The sequence below is a fragment of the Elephas maximus genome, chromosome 13 (assembly GCF_024166365.1).
Source record: "Elephas maximus indicus isolate mEleMax1 chromosome 13, mEleMax1 primary haplotype, whole genome shotgun sequence".
NCBI lineage: Eukaryota > Metazoa > Chordata > Mammalia > Proboscidea > Elephantidae > Elephas > Elephas maximus.
Genome location: NC_064831.1, coordinates 64,122,202 through 64,144,208, shown reverse-complemented (window position 1 = coordinate 64,144,208; position 22,007 = coordinate 64,122,202). Strand labels below are relative to the sequence as shown.

The 22,007-nt window shown below is 41.7% G+C and overlaps 1 protein-coding gene across 9 annotated transcripts in view; it reads right to left on the bottom strand.

The window, feature by feature from the left end:
- PML (PML nuclear body scaffold) overlaps window positions 1-22,007 on the bottom strand; it is a 64,826-nt gene that overhangs the window by 23,536 nt on the left and 19,283 nt on the right. For all 9 annotated transcript variants that reach the window (XM_049905518.1, XM_049905516.1, XM_049905519.1 and 6 more), the window contains 2 exons: window positions 1,553-2,133; window positions 3-73 (listed from right to left, as the gene is read on the bottom strand). In XM_049905518.1, the coding sequence (XP_049761475.1) occupies window positions 3-73; window positions 1,553-2,133 (652 nt within the window). The remainder of the gene's footprint in view (window positions 1-2; window positions 74-1,552; window positions 2,134-22,007) is intronic.

Sequence of the window (22,007 nt, the reverse complement as noted above, 5' to 3'; positions counted from 1 at the left end):
ACCAGGTCAACGTCAAAAGAGTTCCTCGGAGTCCTGGCGGCCTCTGGGCTGGCTCTCTTGGGTAAAGCTGCATCTGGAGAACACAGAGAAGGTCTCAAGCAGGTCAGGGCAGCCCTGGTGAGAGGGACAGCCTAGCCTGGGACAGTGACACAGAGGATGTCCCTGTTGCTTTGTCTGGAGATCCACTCCCAGGGCATTTAACAGCTCAGGGGCAGGTTCGAGGAGGGGTTGGCAGTTGGGAGGAAAGTTCTCTTGGCTACAGTGGGCATGAACCCAGGGTGAAGGGAGAGCGGGTGGCATCAGAGAGAGCTTGCCTTTGGCTTCAAACGCAAGTGCACCTCTCTCCAGCTCTGAGGCACTAGCAAGGCAATGTGTAGAAAATCCTAAAGCCACTGCTGCTCACAGACTTTTCTACATTCAATGAGAGCCCCATGACACTCTTCGGACCTGCAATCTGGTTTTTATTAAGTCTAGCCTCAATCTCTCATGCTGCAGAATATAATGACTTCTCTAACTCTGCCATTGCCAGGTTACAGCTCTGAAGATCAATTGTTTAAACTCTGTGGGATCATTTTTGGTATATGGGGGCAACATCCACTGCCTGGGTAGAGAAGATGCAAGTGTCATGCCCACTCTTTGGGGCCCACATCCCTCAGCTCCAGGAAAAGCCCTCCATCACTGGCGCCTGCCTGGGGGCCTTCTGATTCTGTAACCTCCCTCTCCTCTCTCAGTAAAGGCATCCTCACGCCAGATGCCCTGAGGTCAGATTCCAGCTTAGAGATTTAGTCAGAGTTGTTAAAGCCTCTTCCCCCAGGAGGCCCTCCTGCTTCTCCTCAGAGTCTCTCTGATGTCCCAGCTCATACAGAGCTTCTACGACTCCTAGATTGGGACTGCAGAGCCAAGCATTCTCCAGCTTTGTGATGTGCCCCCAGTTTGTTTCCTAGTTAGACTGGGCACCTCTTGAGGTCAGGAACTGGCCTGCTGTCTCTTCATCCCCTAAGGGCCCAATACCAGCAGGGCCTACAAAGCTTGGCAGCTGGCCCAGATGTCAGGCCATACTGGGGACAAAGGATCTCCTCCACTGTGCACTGTGTGGTTTGGGACAAGCACCTAACCACTCCAGGGAGTGTTCTTAGCCCAGTTCTGCCCTAAAACTCATGCCCCAGTTGCCTTCTCTGTTCCTGGATGTAGGTGCTACAAGAACCTTCTGGAGTGGTTAGTCCCTCTGGGGCCAAAATGATACCAGAATCTGGTTCTAAGCTTTGCAGTTTCTCAACTTTCCATGTCCCCCAATGGTCACAACTAATCCAGAGAGTGTTTTGTGTAAATTACCACCTCTGGGTGCCTGCAACCCCATGCCAGGGCCTCCTCTCTCCTTTATCCTGCGTCTTGGAACCTATCACCTGACTAAACCCAACAGAATAAAAACCCTGTTTTCTGTGAAGTGGAAACAACCTTTTTCTGTCCTGTCTCCCCCAGGGCAGCAACTATGAGAAGCAAGCCCTTTTAAATGGCAAACAGGCCACCCACGGGAGTGGCTCGGAGTGCTTACCTGTCCCCTCGGTGGTGCAAGATATGAGATCCTGCAGGCGCACCTTGAACTCGTTGAAGCCGTCAGTGGGCACGGGGGCTTGCAGGCTCTGGGGTTCCTCCTGGCGCAGGCGGTGGAGCGCCTCACGTAGAAAGCCGTGCATGTCCAGCACCTCCTGCTCTGAGGCATAGCGCTTCATTCTCTCCACGAGCGCACCACCCATGCGAATGCGTTGCAGCACGCCATCCAGGTGGCCCAGGCGGCTAGTCATCTCCTCAGAGTCACTCTGGTACCGCGCTTTCAGGCTCTCAAGCAGCTCCTCCTCCCGCGCCTTCACGTGCGCTACCACCTGGAGCACGCGCGCTCGAATCAGCTCCTCGGTGTCTGCGCGTGCGCGGTCCAGCTGGCAGAGGGCCGAGCGAATCTGCGCATGCGCCGCACCGAAGGCGCTCTCCTGCTCCTGTAGCGCATGCGTCATAGCAGCCAGCTCCTCCTGCCGCTGCTGGATCTCAGCATGGATGTCGCACTTGAGCTCGGTATGGCCTGTGTCCAGGAGTGCGCACGAGCAGCACAGCGGCTTGCAGCAGCCCCGGCAGTAGATGCTGCGGACGTACAAGAGTAGCCTGGTTTAGGGTTCTGCGCTCTCTCGCCCCACTTTACGTTTCTATTATTAAATTCCTCTTCAAAAATTACCAAACTTTCAATCATGGTATGTTTCTAGGTTTGTGTTTTTCCCAATTCAATGTCTGCGGTTATGGTGATAGTATCCAAACTACTGATAAAACATTAAAATATTAAAGAAGTTACTGAAGTAGCAATAGCTAGCCTCCATTCTTGAAACAACATAAAGATATACAAAGAGAAAGTCAATTTCTTTCCCCACCTTAGGAATTTCTCTTCCCCACCTCCAGGTAATCACGTGAACATCCTGGGGGACATCCTTCCACATCTTTCTCCACTCAAACCACCTTACACAAATAGCCAGACAATGCTGCTGCTTTCAGGATTCTAAGGACTTGATACCTATCATGACACTTAAGCCACACAAGAACCTTTCAGTCCATTGTCTTCGGGGAAAACTCAGTCAATTGGCATAACATAGTTCATAAAGATAATGTTTTACATCCTACTTCGGAAGAAGCGTCTGAGGTCTTAAAAGCTTGCCAGCGGCCATCTAAGATACAACTATTGGTCTCCTCCCGTCTCAAGCAAGAGAGCGTGAAGGAACCCAAAGACGTGAAGAAGAAACTAGTCCACAGGACTAACAGTGCACAGGAACCATGGCCTCTTCTAGCCTGAGACCAGAACTAGATGGTGCCTGGCTACCACCACCAACCATTCTGACCAGGGATACAACAGAAGGTCCTGGATAGTATGGGAAAAAAATGTAGAACAAAACACAAAATTCATTAAAAAAAAAAAAAAAGACCAGATTACTAGACTGATAGAAATTAGAGGAAGCCCTGAGACTATCTCCCTAAGATATTGTTTTAACTTGGAACTGAAGTCATTCCCGGAGGTCTCCTTTCAGCCAAATAAGAGATTGGATTATAAACAGTATCACCAGTAAGGAATGTGTTCCTTTAAATAATCAACTACATGAGACCAAACAGTTAACATTTAGCTGAAAGCAAAGAGGGGCAGGGAAGCTAGATCAATGGAAACAGAACAAACAGGATGGAAATAATAAGAAATGCTGACACATTGTGAAAACTGTAGCCAATGTCACAGAACAAAATGTACAAAAATTGTTAAACGGGAACCTAATTTGCTGTGTAAACTTTTACCTAAAACACAATAAAATACTAAAAAAAAAAAAAAAAAGAACCTGTTAGGTAAGAATTACTGTTACCCTCATTTCTCAGATGAAGAAACCGAGTCACACAGGGGTTAAAAAATTGGCCCAATTCTTTAAAAGAATTGGGGGGGGACTAATGTATATTCTTAAAAATGAGATCATGCTATAGCATTACTTTGTAACTTCCTCCTCTAACTTCCATCACAGACATTCCTCCAAGTCTACAGGTATATACCACACCTATCGCCAGAGAGTCAGTTCTGACTCATGGCGACCACATGTATGTCAGAGTAGAATTGTCTCCACAGGGTTTCAATGGATGATTTTTCAGAAGTAGATCACCAGGTCTTTCTTCCTAGTCTTAGTCTGGAAGCTCCATTGAAACCTATTCAGCATAATAGCAATGCACAAACTTCCATTGCTAAGGGGGTGGTGGCTGCACATGAGGTGCACTGGCGGGGAATTGAACCTGGGTCTCCCACATGGAAGGAGAGAATTTTACCACTGAACCACTGCCCCCTCTTAACAAAGACTACAATCACTATAACTGACTGCAATATTAATGCTCACCAGTAACACTTAATTAGAATTGCTAAGCAATAATGAAGGAGTCCGCTGGTGACGCAAACAGTTAAGTGCTTGATTACTAGCTGAAAGGGTGACAGTTCAAACACACCCAGAGGCACCACAGAAGGCAGACATGACAAACTGCTCCCAAAAAGTCACAACCTTGAAAACCCTATAAAGCAGTTCTACTCTGCACATGTGGGATTGCCGTGAGTTGGAATCAACTTGATGGCAACTAACGACAACAACAAAAATATGGAGTCTAGAAATAAAGGGAAGAGTTGTCATCTTTCCACTTCGGACACACAGAAGAAGGGCTGGGTCTGATGTTGGGCACCCTTGCTAAGAAAGAGCGTTCCAAGCCTGGCAGGGACACACCTCCAGCGCCCTGGTGGTGGGAGAGCAAGACCTTCTGGGACACCCACCAGCATCTGCCAAGGTCTTATTTCCAAGCACCCTCTGCCCCAGGAGGGGTCTCCCTAGAGAAGCTGGCTACCGATCTCCCCCAGGATGGAAATGGACAACTGGCAGCAGACCTCTCTGAGTTGGTCAGCCCAAATCAGTCCCCCTGAGCCCAACCCCCCTCCCCCCAGCAATCTGATAAGACACAGGTACAGACCCTGAATTGGGGTGAACATCAAGGGGCCGCCACCCAGGGCCAGGACTAACCTCAGGCCTTAGCTTAATGATTCCTTCACCCTCATTCAAGGGACATTCATTGAGCACCTACTGTGTGCTTGACGCTTTGGGGGAGGCAGGAGCAAGGTGGGCACCTGCCCTCAAGGAGCTCTGTGATAAGAACCCAGATTTAACACAGACATAAAGAAGAATATCTCTGGGAATGTGTGTGCAGAATGACAGGGATTTGCTCTGAGAATACCCAAAGAAATCAACTGAAACACAATAGAATTAATAAACTACTCAGCCAAATAACAGAATTACGCCAGAGTTAAATGACAAGAAAATAGCTTAATTCTATCTCAACAAAGCAAATGAAGATAAATATGGGGAAAAGTCCACGTTCACAACAGCAATTTCAATAATGCTAAAAATACCTAGACATAATCTTAACAAGAAATATGCAAGACTTAATGAAGAAAATAACAGAAATCCACGTAGGGTTAGAGAAGGTCTAAAGAACAGAAAAGTTTCAGCTGGAGAGGCTAAGTACTATCAGAATGTTAATTCTCCTGAAGTTCATATAAACACTTAAAGCAATTTTAATAATATTGTAAACGGGATTTTGAAACTTGACCAAACGATTCTAAAACAGATCAAATAGCTAAGAAATTTTTGAAAAATCAGTGTAATGAAGGGGAATTTGCTTTACCAGATATAACACATTATAGAGCTACCATTATATTAAAAGAGTGTGGTACTAGCCTACGAGTCAAGACAAAGATCAGCAGAACAGCCCATATAGTCCTAACATAGGCCCTGGCATCTATATGAACATAATATTTTATATAGTAAAGAAAGCACCCCAAACTAACAGAAATTAAACGGGTTTTCAACAATTAGTAGCAGGGAAACTGGCTACTGGGGGGAAAAAAACCAGGTTAGAGTCTTGCTTCATACTCCACACAAAGATACATTTCCAATAGCTCACAAAGTTAAATGTAAAAAAACACCATCATGAAGGAGAAACTAAAGTTGACTATTTGCTCTCATGATGGTAATCGCTGAAGTTATGAAAGAAATCGTATAATTTCTTCCTGAAAATCCAAAACTATAGTTTTTGGGAAAGACATTAACCAACCAGTTACCACTGAGTCGATCCTAACTCAGAGTGACACCATGTGTGTCGAGGTAGAATTGTGCTCCACAGGGTTTTCAATGGCTGATTTTCTCCACAAGAAGATCATCCGGTCTTTCTTCTGAGGCACCTCTGGGTGGACTCAAACCGCCAGCTTTTAGGTTAGCACCCAAGTGCTTAATCACTTTCACTACCCAGGGGGTCCTTTGGAAAGACATTTCCAGCTTATTATTATATAAGAAAAGCACATTACAGAGCACTAAGGGTTGTTCATTTTGTTTTAGATGATTATAAAGACAGCAAGAAGGAAAGGAAGAGCACTAAGTGTTGTTCAATTTGTTTTAGATGATTATAAAGACAGCAAGAAGGAAAGGAAAAAGTCTGTATTGATACTGGCTACCTCTTTCTCTCCCCTCCCCACTTTTCACATTTTTAGATTTTCCAAAATTTTCTATCATCACTTCTAAGCAAAAGAGTTTGGACTTTAAATAGGAGGCAAGAGGGCACCCTCAAGGAACATTCCACTTAGGAATTACAACAAAGCTCTTTCTCTTCTTCCCTGTGATCTATTATTTCACTTATCTCTTATGACTATGCAGTGAATTGGCTATGTTGTTAATATGTTAATAGAAGCCCCAATATGTTTCTTGGGTTCTCAGGCTTTCTATCCTAAAGTTGCCACTGTCTAAACTACCATGCCAGAGACCAAAAGACAGGGCAAAGGGTATGGGCTCTGGAGGCATCAACAGACCCGGCCACTTCCTAGTTATGAGACCTTGGGCAAATTACTTTCTATGAATCTTAATTTCCCCATCTGTAAAATGGGAATAAGCACCAGTGGTTCAGAGGTGGAATTCTCACCTTCAGTGCTAGAGACCCAAGTTTAACTCTTGGCCAATGCACCTCAAACACAGCTACCACCCATCTGTCCGTGGAAGGTTTCAGGCTTCTATGATGCTGAACAGGTTTCAGTGGCACTTCCAGACCAAGACAGCTAGGAAGACTACGACAGTCTAGGAAGAAAGTCTTTGTGATCTCCTGAAAAATCAGCCAGTGAAAACCCTATGGATCACAGTGATCCAATCCTGTTGTACATGCAGTTGTAATGAGCCAGGGGTCGACTTGATGGCAACTAACAACAACAACAAATGCCTCCCTCATAGACTGCTGCAAGGACAAAGATGGGATGGTTGTAGGTAAAGTGCCCAGCATAGCGCCAGGCATACATTGGACATTCTGGAGTCATGAAAGAAGAGAAGACATTAACACCTATGTACATGTGGCAAGGGTTAGTCCTGCTGTTAGCAGGCAAACCTCTCAACTTCGGACAGTAAAGAAACATCACAACTGAGTGTGGTCTCAGGATTGTTCCCTTCACGGTATGGACAGGCCACCCCAGTCCAGCCATACCTCCTGCTGGGCCAGAGCAGCATTTCACTTCTGCTGTTCTGGGAAACAGGTGGCTCAGATCAGAGGTGCAGAAAGCAAAAATGCTATGAAACAGCCAACTTCATCCTAAATGGAGAGAGTCTGAAAGCATTCCCCTTGAGATCAAGAACCAGACAACGATGCCCTTTATCACCACTCTTATTCAACATTGTACTGCAGGTCCTAGCCAGAGTAATTAGGCTAGGTAAAGAAATAAAGGGCATCCAGATTGGTAAGGAAGAAGTATCTCTATTTGCAGATGATATGATCTTACATGCAGAAAACCCTAAAGAATCCTCAAGAAAACTACTGAAACTAATAGAAGAGTTTAGCAGAATATCAGGATACAAGATAAACATGCAAAAATCATTTGGATTCCTTTACACCAACAAGAAGAAAATCAAAGAGGAAATCACCGAATCAATACCATTTACAGTAGCCCCCAAGAAGATAAAATACTTACAAATAAATCTTACCAGAGATGTAAAAGACTTATACAAAGAATTCTACAAGACGCTACTGCAAGAAACCAAAAGAGGCCTACATAAGTGGTAAAACATACCTTGCTCATGGATAGGAAGACTTAACATTGTAAAAATGTCTGTTCTACCAAAAGCAATCTATAAATACAATGCAATTCCAATCCAAATTCCAACGACATTTTTTAATGAGTTGGAGAGACAAATCACCAACTTCATGTGAAAGGGAAAGAGACCCTGGATAAGTAAAGCATTACTGAAAAAGACGAACAAAGTGAGAGGCCTCACTATACCTGATTTTAGAACCTATTATACTGCCACAGTAGTCAAAACAGCCTGGTACTGGTACAACAACAGATACATAGACCAATGGAACAGAATTGAGAATCCCGACATAAATCCATCTATATATGAGCAGCTGATATTTGGCAAAGGCCCAAAGTCAGTTAAATGTGGAAAAGATGGTCTGTTTAACAAATGGTTCTGGCATAACTGGATATCCATCTGCAAAAAAATGAAACAAGACCCATACCTGACACCATGTGCAATAACTGACTCAAACTGGATCAAAGACCTAAATATAAAATCTAAAACGATAAAGATCATGGAAGAAAAAATAGGGACAACACTAGGAGCCCTAATACATGGCATAAACGGTATACAAAATATTACCAAAAATGCAGAAGAGAAACTAGATAACTGGGAGCTCCTAAAAATCAAACACCTATGCTCATCCAAAGACTTCACCAAAAGAGTAAAAAGATTACCCACAGACTGGGAAAAAGTTTTTAGCTATGACATTTCCGATCAGCATCTGATCTCTAAAATCTACATGATACTGCAGAAACTCAACTACAAAAAGGCAAATAACCCAATTAAAAAATGGGCAAAGGATATGAACAGGCGCTTCACGAAAGAAGACATTCAGGTAGCTAAGAGATACATGAGGAAATGTTCACGATCATTAGCCATTAGAGAAATGCAGATAAAAACTACAATGAGATTGCATCTCACTCCAACAAGGCTGGCATTAATTCAAAAAACACAAAATAATAAATGTTGGAAACGATGCAGAGAGATTGGAACACTTATACGCTGCTGGTGTGAGTGTAAAATGGTATAACCACTTTGGAAATCAATTTGGCGCTTCCTTAAGAAGCTAAAAATAGAACTACCATACAGTCCAGCAATGCCACTCCTTGGAATACATCCTAGAGAAATAAGAGCCTTTACACAAACAGATATATGCACACCCATGTTCACTGAAGCATTATTTACAATAGCAAAAAGATGGAAGCAACCAAGGTGCCCATCAACGGATGAATGGATAAATAAATTATGGTATATTCACACAATGGAATACCATGCATCAACAAAGAACAATGATGAATCCGAGAAACATTTCATAACATGGAGGAATCTGAAGGCATTATGCTGAGTGAAACAGTTGCAAAAGGACAAATATTGTATGAAACCACTATTATAAGAATTCAAGAAATAGTTTAAACAGAAAAGAAAATATTCTTTGATGGTTATGAGAGTGCAGAGGGAGGGAGGGAGGGAGAGGCATATTCACTAATTAGATAAGAACTATTTTAGGTGAAGGGAAAGACAACACACAATACAGGAGAGGTCAGCACAACTGGACTAAACCAAAAGTAAAGAAGTTTCCTGAATAAACTGAATGCTTCGAAGGCCAGCATAGCAGGGGCGGGGGTTTGGGGATCATGGTTTCAGGGGACATCTAAGTCAATTGGCATAATAAAATCTATCAAGAAAACATTCTGCATCCCACTTTGTAGAGTGGCATCTGGGGTCTTCAACGCTAGTAAGTGGGCCATCTAAGATGCATCAATTGGTCTCAACCCACCTGGAGCAAAGGAGAATGAAGAACCTCAAAGATGCTAGGTAATTATGAGCCCAAGAGACAGAAAGGGCCACATAAATCAGAGGCTACATCAGCCTGAGACCAGAAGAACTAGATGCCCTGACAGGGAACACAACAGAGAACCCCTGAGGGACCAGAAGAGCAGTGGGATGAAGACCCCAAATTCTCATAAAAAGACCAGACTTAATGGTCTGACTGAGACTAGAAGGACCCCGGAGGTCATGTCCCCAGACCTTCTGTTAGCCCAAGACAGGAACCATTCTGAAAGCCAACTCTTCAGACAGGTTTGGAATGGAGCATGGGATAGATAATGATACTGGTGAAGAGTGAGCTGCTTGGATCAAGTAGACACATGAGACTATGTGGGCAGCTACTGTCTGGAGGAGAGAGGGCAGAGGGGGTCAGAAGCTGGCCGAATGGACATGAAAATAGAGTGGAGGGAAGGAGTGTGCTGTCTTATTTGGGGGAGAGCAACTAGGAGTATATAGCAAGGTGTATATAAATTTTTGTATGAGAGACTGACTGGATTTGTAAACTTTCACTTAAAGCACAAAAAATTTTTTTTAAATGCTATGAAAATAGGGCCAGTGGAGGAGAGCTGGAGTAGGGCCCCAGGGCAGGACCTAGCTTGTCTGAGTGGCAACAGAAAAACTCTCCCCCACAACACATACCTCTACGCAGCAAGTTGGAGCTTTCACTTTGGAGAGGTAGTAAAGGAGCAGCCTCTTTTGGAAAAGCAAATAACTACCGGGCAGTTAAGGGTTCAATAGTCCTTTACATTACAGTATAAATGCATTTAATCAGACTGGTTCCTGCCATCTCCTGGGTGATACAGTTGAGGAAACAAGATTTCTGAAGGCAGGAGAGGAGATGGGTAATTCCAGAGCCTGGGATACTTGAAGAGTGAATGCATTATTCCTATTTACCTCCCCTCCTCCAATTTGTCATTAGTTGAGAAGGTGTCATCGAAGAGTAAGCGACCAGAAGTGAAAGAAGAGGCAAGGGAAGAGGTGAGAGGAGGAAGTGTTGTTTGTTTCACACTATGGTCTCATGCTGGCCCCACACTCAAGCAAGAGGAAGAGAAAATTTGTGCTTTTCCTTCCCCTCATCTTTCCTGCACAGGTCCCTGCTCCCAAGACAGACGGCTGTCGTATCCATGGTGGACAATGTTCTGTTGGGTCATATCACTATTCAGCAGGTAGCAGGTGTGTTGCTGTGTAGGTTCTCTGATCCTCTTGCCCTCTTTATGGTGGTAAACAGCCCACCATTCACATGCCACTCAAGCCAAATGCCAAGGGGTCATTCTAAATTCCTCCTCCTTCTTTACCCCTTCAACAATCATTCATCATTAAGCCTCGTTGATTCTACCTTCATTTACTCTACAAAATTACTGAGTCCTACCATGTGCAGGCATGGAGCTAGGATGTAATGACGATTAAGGCAGAATCCTGGCTCCTGGATCTGTCATATCTGTTCTCACCGCTACTGTCTTTGTTTTCTCCCCAATTACCGTTTATCTGTCATTTGGCACAATCCCTAATAGATCTCTCTGCTCCTGGTCTCTCCAACTCCTATAAACCCTCCCCAGCGCCACCAATGTGGCATTTCTAAAATGTAATGATTGTAAGTGCAATCAGAAGAGTGTCAGGTACAAGAAGTCTTCTAAGCATCAGGTAAGTTACATGATGTTAATAAAGAGATTCAATTTTTGGAACAAGGTTAGATCGTTTGGGGAAATTCATTAAGTTTTATGATAATGCATTACCATTATACAGTATTGAATACTGGTAAACATGAATATAATTTGGATTTACATACCAGTAAATGTTGCAAGGCAATAAGACAAAGTGTGTCATGTAGATAAGCACAGTAATTATCAAGCTACTTTATTTAAATCTGATCTAATTTGAGTAAATGAAATGGCAATAAATAAATAAAGAATGGGAACACCTAGAATAATCAATGAATTAAAGCCATGAATAAGCAAAACCATATTCGATGATTTAAAAAAAAAAAAAACCCAAACCCGTTGCCATCAAGTCAATTTCGACCCATAAAGACCCTACAGGATGGAGTAGAACTGCCACATAGAGATTCCAAGGAGCAGCTGGTGGATTCAAACCCAACTTTCTGGTCAGCAGCCATGGCTCTTAACCACTATGCCACCAGGGTTTCCAAAAGGTAACAATATATTAGTTAAACAGTATATGGTGTAAACAGGTAGCTCTTCTATGTAGTAATGATAATCTTGAAATACCTTGCCAACTCTAATAGCTTTGGCAGAATATATTTAAACTGTAAAATACGCCAAAGCAGGAATTTGTTACAAAATACAATGACTGAAGTTTATCACTAAATGTTGATAGAATCTAGTGATATAGAAAGCCCTATGTGATATAAACAATTCTGATATCTTCAATCACTTTTATAAAAATGTGTTACATTTTTTATACAGATACTAAAAAAATTACTTTTATGTAGCTTTGAATGCATAGTGTGCTTCTGATCTTGGTTACTCTTTCTATAATCACAAAAGAAATTAATTCCTCCCAAACTGTACTAATGCTGTTAAATTACTAATCTGCAAAAGACCAAAATTAATAAATTAAAAAGTGTGATACTGGTGATAGTACAGCAAGAAGAGGAAAATGAGGAGAAAGACAAAGAAAAAGGAAAAGGTGGGATAATGTACGAAAATTTCATTAAAATAAAAAACACTTTTAGATTGAAGGATCATACCAGGTTTCAGAATACTTTGATACAGAATGCTCAACACCAAGACAGTGGGTTAAATTAATAAACTTCGAGAATTAAAAAAATATCTTTGGGCATCAAGGCAGGAAAAGCAAATCAGTTTGGCCTTAGACCTCTCCTCATGAACACTCAGTGTTAGAAGACAATGCAGCAATGTCTACAAAGTTCTGAAGGAAAGAGAGTATGAGCCAAAATTTTATACCCAGCCAAGATGTTATTCAAATATAAGGGCAACAGATAGACTTTACCAACACCAAGATACTCAAGGAATTCAGAATACAGAAGTCCTCCTTGAAAGAACTGTTTATTGACCAAACTGCCCAATTAAGAAAGAGCTGAATCAAGATAAAGAACTTGGGAAAAGTGATATAAAAAGCAAAATGATTAGTGTTGAGCCTTGTAGCTGTTTTGATTTGGAATCAAGACTAGAAGGATGGGAACAGACTGTCCTCATCTGTCATAGTGGAGACTCAATTACTACTTTCTAAAATAGGAGCATTTCATTAAAAATAAACTATAATGCCTCCAGCCTCTTAATGTCTTTGTAATTTTTTGGCTTAATTCTAGAGTGATCTTTTAGGAAAAATATTTTGGGATGAAGAAATATTTCTTTAAAGTTTAACAAGTCTAATTTTACTTTAATTGCTATAACAATGGACTCAAATATGCCAGCAATCATGAGGATGACGCAGGCCCAGGAAACATTCGTTCTGTTGTACATAAGGTGGCCATAAGTTGGAACACACTTGACGGCAGCTATCTATCTATCCATCCAACCATCTGTCATCTATCTATCTGTTTAGTTTTAATTCAGCTTCTTTTTCTTCTGTTGAAGTCAAGGAAAATTAAACTTAATGCTGACTAAGTAGGATAATTACTTTTAATAATATAATTTGAAGGGAAAATACACTCTGAGTTCCAAACAAACACCTTGCAGCATCCTTTTTGCAAACCAGCCCAGTTGTTGGTTGAGGACTACCTGAGCATAGAGGCTGTGTACTAGGAAAGGTGCACTGATTCTGCAGTCAGGAAACCCTGCATCCTGTTCTGGCCGTGGCTCTGAGAAGCGCCTAACTGGGGTAACTCTCTGGCCTCTTGCCTCATTTGTACGATGGGGACAACTCTTTCTTCTTCAACAACTTCAAGGGAGGGTGCAGGAATTAAGACAATGGCATAGGAAACTATCTCAAAAAGCAGAAAAACTGGAAAATGGGTCATCTGACTATCTCCACTCAAGCATATTGCCCCAACTCCTGGCAGCAGCCTTTCTTTTCATTGGCGTCAGGAACTAATCTTCAATGAGATAATCAATCCCCAGTAAGACGTGATTTCCTGGTGGCATCATCGAGGGCACCAGACAGAACCAAGGCCCGGGGAGAGGCAAGTTAGACGCCTGGGGCAAACATTCTCAGTTTCTGTGAGTGCAGGTGAGTGCCTCCTTAAGGTTTGCGCCCAGGCGTCTGGCTTGCCTCCCCCTAGTCCAGGCCTGAAGCAGCCCCATCAGGATCCTTGACCCTCTCTTTTCCTTTTCAGCCTGCAGCCCTTCCCTGCCTTGCCACCAGCTTTGCCATCACTTGATGTCAGCCTCTGCCCTCACCCTCCCCAATGCTGCTGGCAGGCCTCTGCCCCATCTGCTGCCAATCTTTCTAGATTCTAGTCTTGGGAACTGTTTTCCCAGCTTATGACATCATCACACCTCTTAAACTTGATTAATACGTCTTTTGTTTTCCCCACTGAACTATAATCCAAGCTCTTTCCAGCTACAGGCTTTGATGGCCCAGGATTAATTCCCCCATACCATCCTGCAAGCCTTAGGATCTGATACCCAGGCACAGGTCTCAGGTCTACCTATAGTCCTAGACCCATATCACTTTTGGGGGAAAGCCACCCCCCAGTGCTCTAGGGCACATGTGCTAGAAAAGCTGCCGCTACCTTAGCCCCCAGGCAGGCCCGGCAGTGTGAGCCTCTGGCCTGCCCTCACCCCACCATCTCTGCGTTGTTGCAGGTCTCACCCACCTGGTCTATGACCTCAGTCTCCTAATGGGGCTTCCTTTTCCCTGGTCCAAATTCTTTACTTCAGTTTCTGTTGGGTACTTACCCAACAGTTTGGTAATAAAGCACCTCAAATTCTTAGTAAAATAGGCTAAATTTACGTAAGTATCCAGCCACAGGAACAAATACCAGTTTCCCTGTTCCCAAATATGCCCAGTTCTGTCAAAGTATCACAGAGCAGAGGAAGAATCTAATCATCTCACCCTCTGCCTTAAAACCTACCAATGGATCTCCAATAGAGCCTCTGTGGGGTCTGACTCCCACTGTATCATTCCACAGGATATTCAGTGGAAAAGTAAGAGTAAGCTAGCAAGAAAAATAAACAAGATCACCCACCTTCATGCCTGATTGCTTCTGCCCTTTATCAACTATTGACTGAGTGCTCACTGGCTGTCACTGCTGTGCCTGATTGGAGGAATTGGCAAGGGAAAGCATAAGGTAGAAGACAGTGTGAAGGTGTAATCAAAACCGGACACAGGAGATAGGATAGTGGCAAGAGTGAGCAGCCTTGATCGTTCCCTGCTGATGTGGCTTCTCCACCAAGGGCTGGGGCTATTGGTTCAAATGTATACCCCAGCACCTAGCAGAGGGCCTGCCACACAGAGATGTGGGCTGAAAGAACGGACTCCACAGGCAGGTTGATCAAGTGGCAGTGGCCTCAGGGTAGACACTCTTTGGCCAGGTCCCAGGTTTAAAGTCAGCTCTGGTGCTGTTCCCCAGTGTAAGCTCTAAGTTAGCTCAATTTCAAAGGACAAGGTGGCTTATTACTGACTCGTGGCCAGAAGGAAGTTGTGCGTTATTTATAGCTCTAAGATTTTCTGCAGAAAAACAAATTGAGTTTTTCTAGTAACTACTGGGAAATTGTGAAACGATGAGAATTGGGAGTGTAAGTGTGAGACTTTTAAGCAACAAGGTCAGGTTTTTCAAGCCATCCACCAAGGATGCGGGGGCATACCCACTACTGGACCAGCCTTGCCCATTGTACCTGGGGGAGAAATCTACCCCTGACTCCCACACTAGGGGTGGGACCACTTTCAGTCTACTGCCGTCGGGCTCTAGAGGCTTCACAGTCCTCACTTTGGGGGTGGGAGAATCAATTGTGTCTACACCATTGCTGCCTAGCCCACGTTAGCCATTAAAATTGAACAATGTGAACCTCAACGTGGAAACACATGATCTGTGAAGACAATCAGTTGTCCAAGATGGGGAGCCAAACCAAGCAAGTCTCTCGGCCCCCACTGAGAAAAGGGTAATACAGGAAACAAAAACGTCTAAAATGTTAATTTTTTTCTTTTTTTTAAGGAAAATATAAGAAAATACTACAAGAGAAAACAAGAACAGGCTGACAAAAGAACCATCTTAAGCATATTAAATTTTCTGGAAATTAAAAATACTTGATTGCTGGGCAGAGGGTGGAAACTCAACACAGGCAACAAATAGCAGAATGGCATCTCCTAAAGAAATGAGTTGGTGAACTAAAAAATCAATTCAAGGAGTTCTATTTGAATTCTGGGAAAAAAAGAAAAGCAATAGAATTAACAAGAAAAAAGATAAAAGATGTAGAAGATGGATTTGGAGTTCAATATCCATATGAAAATAATTGCAAAAAGAAAAAAAAAAAGCAAATGAAAGGGAATCAACACATTAAAAAAGTAGAAGACAATTTCCCTGAACTGAAGAAAAACTCAAGTTTTTAGATCAACATTGGTCATAGAGAATTACTGAGGGGAAAATAGACCTATACCTACATATAACTATGATCAATGGTATCCAAGTATAAAGAGAAAATTATATAAAAATCTTTACCAAATAAAATCAAACAGACCACCCACAAAGGAAAAAAATACTGAGACAATAATGGAATTTCCAATCTTCGACACTGGAGGCTAGAAATTTATGAAGCAGTGTTTACATATTCTGTGAGGAAAGAATTGCGACCCCAGAATTCTACACCTAGCTAAACTTTCCTTTATGTGTGGCAGCAAAAAAAAAGACATTCACATTTAGACATTTAAGGACTCAGAAAGTACACGCTTTCTTTTCTATTTTTTTTATTGTGCTTTAACTGCAAGTTCACAAATCAAGCCAGTCTCTCAAATAAAAATTTATACACACCTTGCTATGTACTCCTAGTTCCTCTCCCCCTAATGAGACAGCACACTCCTTCTCTCTACCCTGTATTCCCCATGTCCATTCATCCAGCTTCTGTCCGCCTCTGCCTTCTCATCTCCCCTCCAGACAGGAGCTGCCCACATAGTCTCATGTGTCTCCTTAAGCCAAGAAGCTCACTCCTCACCAGTATTACTTTCTATCCTATAGTCCAATCCAATCCCTGTCTGAAGAGTTGGCTTTGGGAATGGTTCCAGTCTTGGGCTAACAGAAGGTCTGGGGACCACAACCTCCGGGGTCCTTCTAGTCTCAGTCAGACCATTAAGTCTGGTCTTTTTACAAGAATTTGAGGTCTGCATCCCACTGCTCTCCTGCTCCATCAGGAATATTCTGTTGTGTTCCCTTTTAGGGCAGTCATCGGTGGTAGCCGGGCACCATCTAGTTCTTCTGGTCTCAGGCTGATGTGGTCTCTGATTTATGTGGCCCTTTCTGTCTCTTAGGCTCGTAATTACCTTGCATCTTGGGTGTTCTTCATTCTCCTTTGCTCAAGGTGGGTTGAGACCAATTGATGCATCTTAGATGGCCACTTGCTAGTGTTTAAGAACCCAGATGCCACTCACCAAAGTGGGATGCAGAATGTTTTCTTAATGGATTTTATTATGCCAGTTGACCTAGATGTCCCCTGAAATCATGATCCCCAGACCCCTGCCCCTGTTACTCTGGCCTTCAAAGTGTTAAGTTTATTCAGGAAATGTCTTTGGTTTTGGTTTAGTCCAGTTGTGCTGACCTCTCCTGTATTGTGTGTTGTCTTTCCCTTCACCTAAAATAGTTCTTGTCTACTATCTAATTAGGAAAGTACACTCTTTTTAAAAAAAAAAAAAAAAAACTTGATTAAGTATTCCAACCAAATGGGAAATTAATCACAGTAAAATAATTCAAGAAAGGGGAAGACATGCTACAGAAAAAAATTACTGTGAGCAATGAAGCTAGTTAAAGTCTAAGATTACGACTAATAAGTTGGTCGTAATGTGATAATAAAGCTTAATAACTGTTAAGAAAGGATGCTTAGACACTCATGGAGGTCACATTTCAGCCAAATAATAGACTGACCTATAAAATAAACCATAACATCTGTGAGGAATATGCTCCTTAGAACAATCAACTATACGAGACCAAACAGGCAACATTTGCCCAAAAACAAAGATGAGAAGGCAGGAAGACACAGGTAAACTGCAAGTACAGAAACAAGGAAGGCTGGGTGGAAATGTGGAGAGTGCTGACACATTGCAGGGATAGCAACCAATGTCACGGAACAAACTGTGTATAAAGTATTAAATGGGAAAATAATTTGCTGTGTAAACTTTCACCTAAAACACAATAAAGTGCTAAAAAAAAAAAAAAAAAAACACAAACCAAACAAATGCACAGAACACATTACTGAAAAAAAAAAAGGATACTTAAGATAAAAAAGGCATAAAAAAATTGGTAAGAGGAAGCACCACCATTGTTGAGTGGCTGGGACACCTGAGTGGGTTGGTGGCCCCACCCCAGGCCCACAATGCTGCAGTACCAGGCCTGGGAGAAGTTCAGCATGGCAGCAGAGAAGCTCTACCTCACCGGCCCTATCAAGGCCCCTGTGGTTCTCAAATACAGGCATACTGATGGGAATCTGTGTATTAAAGTAACAGATGATTCAGTTTGTTTGGTGTACAGAACAAACCACGCTCAAGATGTAAAGAAGATTCAGAAATTCCACAGTCAACTAATGCGACTTATGGTCCCCCAGTGTTGCCATGGAAACAGACTTACTGGTTTAAAAGGGAGCCTGTCACATTTTAGGAAGTATATATGTTTTGAATTTGAGAAAGTTTTGAGACAGAAAATACTTTATGTAACTGTGTGGGCTGTTAAAGATCTGATTGATATCTAAGAGTGTTTTTTTTGGACTTTGTTTTTTAATGCTTAGAGAGCTAGAGAGGCTTTATTTATTTTTGGAAAGTGAGCAAGCTACGCATCTATCTTAGAAATCTTTTGTGGATTATTTTATGTTGGGCAAAATATATAATTATTTCTCTGCTAAATCTGTATCAATAATTTAAAAATGAGGTATCAGGAGAAGCCAGTTCTTCCTTAAATTTACTGTTTTTAAAAGTAAATTAAATGTAAACATTTTGCTGAATTGATATTTCCTTTGGAGCATTAAAATCTGTGCCACTGATGGCCATTAAATATGAAGTATTGAGGTGGCTGTTAAACCGCACTCCTGCCCTCACCATAGAACCAGGCTATATTAGGGCTTCAGGCCAAAACTGTCTATGCCTAACCACTTCCTTATTCTTTATTTACATGGTTTTAACTTCAAGGTAATTCTGCTGCTAAAAGTCATAAACAAGTTCCAAAAAAAACCAGCACCAGACCACCAGACGTGTGCAGGTGAATCAGAAAACTCATGTCAAGGAACAAAAACACTCGTGCCAAGGAACTAAAAATCACCAGACTTATGTCTTCTGCAGTAGCCGAGCCCACTGCAGAAGCAAAAAGTCCATTAGTCGCTTCCATGCCAACTCCTAGCCCTACCCTGCAATGAATAATCAGCAAAAATCATGAATATGTATAATTTCCTGATTCTGCTTACTATGATGGCAACTCAAGTCCCGGCATGCTCCTTTACTTGACTAACTAAATAAACACTTTCACTTTGCCAAAGAAGAAATGACACCTTTAAATTATGGCGCTGGTGAAAAATATTGAATATTTCATGGACTGCAAAAAGAACGAACAAATCTATCTTGGGAGAAGTACGGCCAGAACGCTCCTTAGAAGCAAGGATGGCGAGACTTCATCTCACATACTTTGGATGTGTTATCAGGGGGATCAGTCCCTGGAGAAGGACATCATGCTTGGTAAAGAAGAGAGTCAGAGAAAAAGAGGAAGACCCTCATGAGATGGATTGACACAGTGGCTCCAACAATGGGTTCAAGCATAACAAGGATTGTGAAGATGGTGCAGGGCCAGGTAGTGTTTTGTTCTGTTGTAACAGCATCACTATGAGTCGGAACCGACTCAACGGCACCTAACAACAATATGTGTGTGTATAAAATGGTACCTTGCAAAGTGTACACCTTTTTTAAGTCCAAGGAATATTTACAGAAATTGATCATGTTCTAGGCTCCAAAGAAAATGTCAATATAGTCCCAGATACAGAACTCTTACTGGATATATTAACTGACCATACTGTAGAAATTAACATCAATATAGAAACCAGACATCACAAACCACTTGAAAATTTTACAAAAAACTCTTCACTAAAACTGTTCCACCAAACAGAAAATTAAAACTGAAATTATAGTTATTTGAGAATTGATTGACTATGTGAACACTCCTTATAGAACTTATGGGATGCAGCCACAGCCACCTCAGAAGGGAACTCATACCTTTAAATTTTTTTTTTTGTTGTTAAACAATAAAGTTCACAAGTAATTGAATTAAATATTCAATTAAAGAATAATGATAAAAAAATAAAAGAAATAATGATGACAAAAACAGAATGATTAATTAGAAAGAAGAAAAACATTAATATCAGTAAGCAAACTGAGGAAAAACTAAGAGCTAAGTTAAACACAAACATAAGCAGTTGCCAATGAGTCAACTCCAACTCATGGTGACCCCATGTACGTCAGCCAGAACTGTTCTCTATAGGATATTCAATGGCTGATTTTTCAGTAGATGGGCAGACCTTTCTTCCCAGGCACATTTGGATGAACTCAAACCTCTAACCTTTCAGTTACCAGCTGAGCTTGTTAACTGTCTGCACTATCCAGGAGCTCCCAGACACAAATATACAATATTAGACATAAACCCACTGCCGTCGAGTCAATTCTGACTCATAGCGACCCTGCAGGACAGAGTAGAACTGCCCGGTAGAGTTTCCAAGGAGCACCTGGTGGATTCGAACTGCTGACCTCTTGGTTAGCAGCCATACCACTTAACCACTACGCCACCAGGGTTTCCTATTAGACATAACAAATCAAAAACCAAACGAAGCCCGTTGCTGTCGAATCGATTCCTACTCACATCTATGTAGAACTGCCCCATAGGGTTTCTAAGTCTGTAATCTTTACGGAAGCTGACTGTCACATCTTTCTCCTGATGAGTGGCTGGTTGAAACCACTGACCTTTTTTCAGTTAGCAGCCAAATGCTTCATTACTGTGCCACCAGAGCACAGACATAAGAAAAGGGGTGTAATTACAGGTATAGAGGAGTTTTTTTTTTTTTTAATTAAGAAAGCTAACTCTGAATGAACTGGAAATTTTCCAGAAAATATTACTCAAGATCCAAAATAGATTAATACCATGGAAAAAATTGAAAAGATTCTCAAAAATCTAATCCTCATAAAAGGTACCAGTCCCAGATGGTTTTTCAAGCAACTTCTCTGAAGTTTGAAGGGAAAAGAACTTATGTTCTTTAAACTGTTCTAAAGCAGAGAATATATAATAGGATTTTAACATTTATTGAGTAACAATATATGCTAGGCAAAATGAGGAGGCACAAGGGTTAACAACCGGCTACTAACCAAAAGGTCAGCAGTTCAAACCCACCAGCAGCTCCACAGGGGAAAAGACCTCGAAATCTGCTCCTGTAAAGACTGCAGCCTAGAAAACCCTATGAGGCAGCTCTACTTTGCCATATAGGGTCCCTACAAGTTGCAATCTACTCAATGACACGCAACAGTAACAAGGCACTATGCTAAGCAATTTATATACAATATTATCATGTTCAAAAAAGAAGGAAAGCTTACAATTTCATTTAAAAAGATTAGTATAAAATGAGTAAGAAAATTTGACAAAGAAATCATACACATTCATACAAAATCGATCACATTTATGAATATAGATGACGGCCTAAATAAAATATTACTAAATGGAGTCTAAACCAAAAAAAAAAAAAAAAAAAAAAAACCGGTGTCATTGAGTCTATTCCAAGTCTAGCTATGAATTAAAACAATAGTATATCATGACCAAATGGCATTTTTCCTCCTGAGAATTCAAAATGTTCAACATTAAGAAACGTACTGATATGATTTATCATATTAAAAGGTGAAAAGACACCTTCATAGAGTCCAAAAGGACACCTGCTCCTGAGTCAAAAGTAAGACAAAACAACAACAGCAACAGAACCCTTAGTAAACCAGGAATAGGAACACACTTTCTTAATGGGATTTTTCATGAATGGGAAGCAACATTCTTAACGTGATTTTTTAAAAAAATTACCTAAGGGAGTCAATAACAAACATCACACTTAACAAAACAACATAAACTTTCTCGTTAAATATACATATTTTTTAAAAAACCCAAACCCATTGCTGTGAAGTCGATTCCGACATATAGCGACCCTACGGGACAGAGTAGAACTGCTGCACAGGGTTTCCAAGGAGTGGCGGTGGACTTGAACTGCCCACCTTTTGGTTAGCAGCCAAGCTCTTCACCACTGCGCCACCAGGGCTACTTATTAAATGTAGGAACGTGTTAAGTTGCCTTTTTAAACCACTATTATTCACTATTGTTCTGTTAGTTCTGGCCAATGAAACCAAGATATAAAATGAGGTAATATATAAAATACTGGAAATAAAAACCCCCACAGTTTT